General features: G+C 37.4%; 1 protein-coding gene across 1 annotated transcript; it reads right to left on the minus strand.

Annotated features, from left to right (window-relative positions):
- Positions 1-3,183: 3,183 nt before the first annotated feature.
- Positions 3,184-4,740, minus strand: LOC144289142 (olfactory receptor 2G6-like). Its single transcript, XM_077857410.1, has one exon. It carries the CDS (start codon positions 4,436-4,438, stop codon positions 3,491-3,493), a length of 948 nt encoding a protein of 315 aa, XP_077713536.1. The 5' UTR covers positions 4,439-4,740; the 3' UTR covers positions 3,184-3,490.
- Positions 4,741-6,463: the final 1,723 nt, after the last annotated feature.

A 6,463-nucleotide genomic window follows, 5' to 3' on the forward strand; every position in this document is an offset into this window, starting at 1 on the left:
GTTGTTAATATGTGTAAATTGACTTATGTATCCCCATTTTTGGCTTACCAATTGCATTTCTAAAAATTCCATATAAACATATAATAATAAACATAGTCTAAAAATGTGGAGGTGTACTCAATGCAGCTATTAATTAAAGAAAAAATGTAAACCCTTCAATAGTAAGGAAAAAAAATAATAAATTGTGGATTTTTTTGAGACTATTAAATCATAATAGAAAAGCTCACAATAATATAAGTAAAAAAGATAATATAGAATTGTATATGTACCACGACAGCAAAAGCAATATAACTATACCATCTTAGAAAAACTTGGCATTACATTAAAAAAAAAAGTAACTGGATTTTAAAAATTGTTTTTATTTTTATTAAGTCATTTTAGTAAACTTCCTTTCCATGTGTCTTTTGTTCCTCTTATATTATTTCTGCTTTGTTTTTGCAGGATTTGCCTATTATCTCTTTGTTGTATAGAATAGCATATTTAGCTATTTTACTGTATTTAATAAACTACATTGGCAGTAATTTGTTGTGTATAGTAGTTATTTATTTTTTTCCACAGAAATTCTTTTCCATATTGTGGAGGCCGAGAAAATTAAGGCCATTCCACCTCAAGTTTAGCATTAGCACAAGTACAGCCATCTTAGGCCCCTGTGAATAAGAGCTGAACTTTACAGGAAAAACTGCAGAATGTCCTCGGCAGGGAATCCCATATCAGAAAGACAGCAGAGCTCAGAATGCCCTCAGCAGAGAATCCCATATCAAATCTTAAGAAACTCCCCCACTCTTTCCCCCATACTGGAATGGAAAAAAATTCCTCCACCCCTTCTGAAAATCCTCTAGACCAGCCCATAAAAAACCAAGCAGTAACTCACTTTGGGGTCCAAGCCCCTGCTCTGCTGTGTGGAGTATACTTGGATCCAAGCTCAAGCTTGTAAATAAACCCTCATGTACTTGCATCGGTGTCGACTCCTTGGTGGTTTCTCGGACAGCAATATTACCCTTAAGTAAGTTTTAAATTTGTCTCTGCATTTTTATAGTAGTTCTTTGTAAATTTTGTATGACTTTTTAAATTAATTAATTTTACTTTTTTACTTTAACTATTGTAGTAAGAAGGATCTTTTTTTTTTTTTTATTGGAGTTCAATTTGCCAACATATAGCATATCACCCAGTGCTCATCCCATCAAGTACCCCCCTCAGTGCCCGTCAGACTCCACATCCAGCATGATGCCCAATGTGAATTGGTTGAATTCACAACCCTGAGGTCAAGACTTGAGCTGAGATCAAGTGTCAGACACTTAACTGTCTGGGCCACTCTGTTACTTTCCTTATTTCATATCTGGTTTTCTTTTCATTTTTTTTTACAGTTTATTTTATTAAATGTAATCTTATTTGTGTCATGGATGCCAAATTTCATTTAAATACATTTATGTTCTGATGTGGGTTTTTTTTTCCCTTGTCAAGCTTTACTGGGTATAAAGAAATAAAGCTTCTATAAACATGAGGTTGCCTGTACAACTTCTCACCTTGCATATTATAAATGAAAGCTTGTGCTTCTTAACATGTCCCATTAGGTTCCCAAAACTTCCTCCATTAGTGAGTGTGTTATTCATATTTGAAAATTCTGGAAGGCAAATTCAACTAGTCTTTTTTTAAATTTTTTTTATTTTTTATTTTTTTATTTTTATGATAGTCACACACAGAGAGAGAGAGAGAGAGAGAGAGAGGGAGAGAGGCAGAGACACAGGCAGAGGGAGAAGCAGGCTCCATGTACCGGGAGCCTGACGTGGGATTCGATCCCGGGTCTCCAGGATCGCGCCCTGGGCCAAAGGCAGGCACCAAACCGCTGCGCCACCCAGGGATCCCTCAACTAGTCTTTTATGCCTTTTATTTCTCATAAACTGAATATTCATTATTTCAGCTGCTACCAAGATGTTTACAGGGTATAAAGTGCACAAAGTATTTTTTGGAAAGGCATCACTGATCACTGATTTACTCAGAAAATTTTCCTGATTTTTTTCATTCTTATGTGTGCAGCCTTTTAATCTTCAAATTAGTCTTTGGAAGTAGACACAAGTCTAAATTTTCTCTTGTAGACTGTCAATGTTATTTTAATACAAAGATGAATTTTAAGTGAGCCTCAGGTTTTTTGTTTTTTTTTGTTTTTTTGTCGTAAGTTTCAATGACATGAAAGCCCACACAGTATGAGTACTTTTTATTTTCATTGATGTTTTGATGATTCCTTTTGCCTTGTGGGAGTCATAATAAAAAATGAGTAAGATTATAGATTAAATCAGTTTTTCGGGGATCTCTGGGTGGCTCAGTGGTTTAGTGCCTGCCTTTGGCCCAGGGCATGATCCTGAAGTTCAGGATCATAAAGATTTTAAAATCTTTTAAAAAAATCAATTTTCCTATACCTGTACAATTCTGCTAAAATACTTGAGACTGACAATTGACATATTTCACTCTCTTTGGACAGAGACAGAAAGAATGATACACACTTTCTTTCACTTTCACTCAATTATTAAAATTCTTTCAAGAGAATGGGAATAAACAATATGTGAATTGATCAACTTTTTTTTAAAGATTTTATTTATTTATTCATGAGAGACACAGAGAGAGAGAGAGAGAGAGAGGCAGAGACACAGGTAGAGGGAGAGGCAGGCTCCATGCAGGGAGCCTGACGTGGGACTCAATCCCAGGTCTCTAGGATCACACCCTGGGCCGAAGGTGATGCTAAACCGGTGAGCCATCAGGGCTGCCCTGAATTGATCAACTTAATAGAAGCTTACTTGTTTCATTGCTTTCACAATAAAGTCATAATTTACATTACAAATGTAATCAACATATCACAATTCTGAATTATATTTATGTTTTTCATAATATAAATAAGTTGATATAGTGAAACTTGTCCATTCTCTGGTTTAAACTAATGAGGAAATGGCTATATATTATATGTTATTTCCAAGTTTGTTATATATATATATGTTTATATATATAATATGTATATATAAGACATGATATATAACTTATATATGTTATTGTGTGTGTATAATACACAATGTGTGTGAAAATGTAGAAATAAAGTTATGTTTCATCTTTTATGGGAATATATATTATAACACAATTCTTCACAGAGGGTGAGATGAATATCATTTCAGGTAAGCTAGGGAATGTAGGTAACATTTCAGTTGAGCTTTTAGGAATAATATGCCAGATAAATATATATTACAGAGTGAAATGGTTTGTGAATGAAAGTGGATGGCATGGATGAAGAAGAGCAAAGAGTTTCTGTAAACATAGGATCTTGGATTCATGCAAAAAATGCTTGGGAAGAATGAAACACTCTTGTGACTGGAATATGTTAGTTTCTTACAGGATTCTGTGGTTTTACTTCTCCTTTACTACTACTCCTGTATTATGTACAAGTATCCCAAAACTTAGAACAAACAATCCATGCGCTAAGAACAGCCACTAAGATCATACTTAGGAGTCATGTATTTTTTGAAACTAAAACATTTCTCATCACCAGTGTTCTCAAGGCCCCTTTCACATCTTTGTTTCTCAGAGTATAGATAATGGGGTTTAAGACTGGGGTGACTATGGTGTAGAAAAGAGAAACAAACTTTCCCTGGTTTTTTGAGCTACTTTTGGCTGGCTGAAGGTACATAAAGATGATGGTTCCATAAAAAATGATGACCACAATCAGGTGGGAAGAACAAGTCCCAAAGGCCTTCCGGCGCCCTGCTGCTGATTTTATCCTCAGCACAGTTTTTGTTATAAAGCCATAGGAGACTAGGATGAGTGACACAGGGACAATTAGAAAAATCACACTGGCCACAAAGAGTTCTATTTCATTGATTGTTGTGTCCACACAGGCCAGTTTGATGAGCACAGGAACCTCGCAGACAATGTGGTCCAGTTTGCGATGACCACAAAGGGGCAGCTGCACAGTAAGGGAGCATTGAATTAAGGAGGTGATAAGACCACTGAGCCATGCTATGATGGCCAGGGAAGCACAAAGCTGAGGATGCATAATAGTTGTGTATTGCAGAGGCCGGCAGACAGCAGCATATCGATCATAAGCCATGACTGCCAAAAGAATACATTCAGAGGATCCCAACCCCATAGCCACATAGAGCTGGGCCACACATCCACCATAGCTCATGTTTTTTTCTTTTTTATTCATGGTAACCAGCAACTGTGGGGCAACGCTGGTGGTAAAGCAGATGTCCACACCAGAGAGATTGCTAAGGAAAAAGTACATTGGAGTGTGGAGTATGGGGGCTAAATAAGACACCAAAATGATGGCAGTGTTCCCCAGAATGTTCAAGATGTAGAAAAGCAAAATTATGACAAAAAGGATCCTTTCTAGTTGGGGATCATCTGCGAATCCCAGCAGAAGAAATCCCTTTTCAGAACTGTTGTTGCTTTCCTCCATTGTCCTGTAGATTTCAATTTATAAAAGGCTTAATATTCTGGAGAAAGAAGATGATAAGGTGAACAGTGGTAAATTGTGGTGTTTCTAATATGATTATCTTCCTTTTATAACATTCAGCCATATTGTAAAGACTGATAACACTTTTCTCAGTGTATGATAACACTTTTCTCAATTTTCTTTGACAGAAATACCTCCTTTGTCATTTCCTTCAGCACATTTCACTCCTTCAAATGGGAACAACACTCATCCATCTACAATGGATTGTAGCAATGGATGGTAACACCATCACAATACCCTCACTCGTTTACTGCCATAGCCTAAGAGGGTAATTATATGCCCTCAACTTTTCTTGGAGAAATATCTTTATAAACTTAGTGATATTTATTTATAAGGCTCTATCAGTTTTGGTTTAATCCTCCTTAAACATTCTGCCATCACATATTTTAAAATTATACAATGGCAGACAGATATGGAGGAAGCATGAAGAAAATTAGCACTTAGGTGTCTTTGGAGAGAATCTGGGTTAGTTATTGGTAGTGATGGTACATCTCAGGCATGAAAAGGACTTTGAAATGATATGTAAAAAAAAACCAAACTGCTGAAAAGATGATCTTAGAGAGAAGAGAGAGCACATGAAAACCGAATTACCATCAACTTGGCCCAATCATTGTTTTAAACACTGGAATTATGTTGACACAGAGTTTGAGCTGGTGATATTTTCTAACTAAACGACCATACAGCAATCTTACATACACATATTACTTTATGGCTTCTCTTCACTTCCCACCTCCATCTCTTCACTCACCTCATTTACAGTTATTTAAAAATATATTTTGTGATTATTGTAGCTTACTTTTCAAGCGCTTTTGGGTAAGTTTGAGAAGTGGTTACCTTGGCTGTCTTCACTGAAAGTATTTCCAATTAAAAAAAAAAGAAAACAAAATGAAAACCTTCAGATCTTTTCTTTTTAAAAACCAAATATTACCCACCTGGGTGCCAACCCCCCCCCCCAACAAGATAATGGGTGAGATGGAGTAGTAGGACCCTGGGATTGTGCCAGGAGCACAACCAGATAACTATTAGATGATCCTACTACATACCCTAGAAGTTGACTTTAAAACTAACAGAAAAAATTCAACAGCTGAAGGAGAGAAGAGACCACATTGAAGAAGGTAGGGAATGCAGAGACGTGGGTTATGACAGGAATGAATCATGAGTGCTGTGGAAGTGAAGGAATCATGGTCATGGGGAAGGGTGAGAGAGAGGAAAACACAGGGGAATGCATAAGAAGAACATTTTCCCAAAACCATCAGCTTGGAAAACAAGAGGGTCTGGTTTTCAAGAGTTCTTGCAGGAAGTAGGATTTAAAGCCTGGAGGGTTTTTTCCCCCATTTTTAAATTTTTTTTTATTTATTTATGATAGTCACACACACAGAGAGAGAGGCAGAGACATAGGCAGAGGGAGAAGCAGGCTCCATGCACCGGGAGCCCGACGTGGGATTCGATCTCGGGTCTCCAGGATCGCGCTCAGGGCCAAAGGCAGGCGCCAAACCACTGCGCTACCCAGGGATCCCCTTTTCCCCCATTTTTTAAAAATTGGAGTTCAATTTGCCAACATATAGCATAACACCCAGTGCTCATCCCCCCAAGTGCCCCCCTCAGGGACCGTCACCCAGTCATCCCAATCCCCTGCCCACCTCTCTTTCCACTACCCCTTGTCTGTTTCCCAGAGTTAGGAATCTCTCATGTTCTGTCACCCTCACTGATATTTTCACTCATTTTCTCTCCTTTACCCTTTATTCCCTTTGACTATTTTGTATATTCCACAAATGAATGAGACCATATAATGTTCTTCTCTGATTGACTTACTTCATTCAGCATAATATCCTCCAGTTCAATCCACGTTAAAGCAAAAGGTAGGTATTGGTCGTTTCTAATGGCTGAGTAATATTCCATTGTATACATAGACCACATCTTCTTCATCCATTCATCTTTCGATCGACACTGAGGCTCCTTCCACAGTTT

Source organism: Canis aureus, chromosome 18, assembly GCF_053574225.1.
Source record: "Canis aureus isolate CA01 chromosome 18, VMU_Caureus_v.1.0, whole genome shotgun sequence".
NCBI classification, from domain to species: Eukaryota; Metazoa; Chordata; class Mammalia; order Carnivora; family Canidae; genus Canis; species Canis aureus.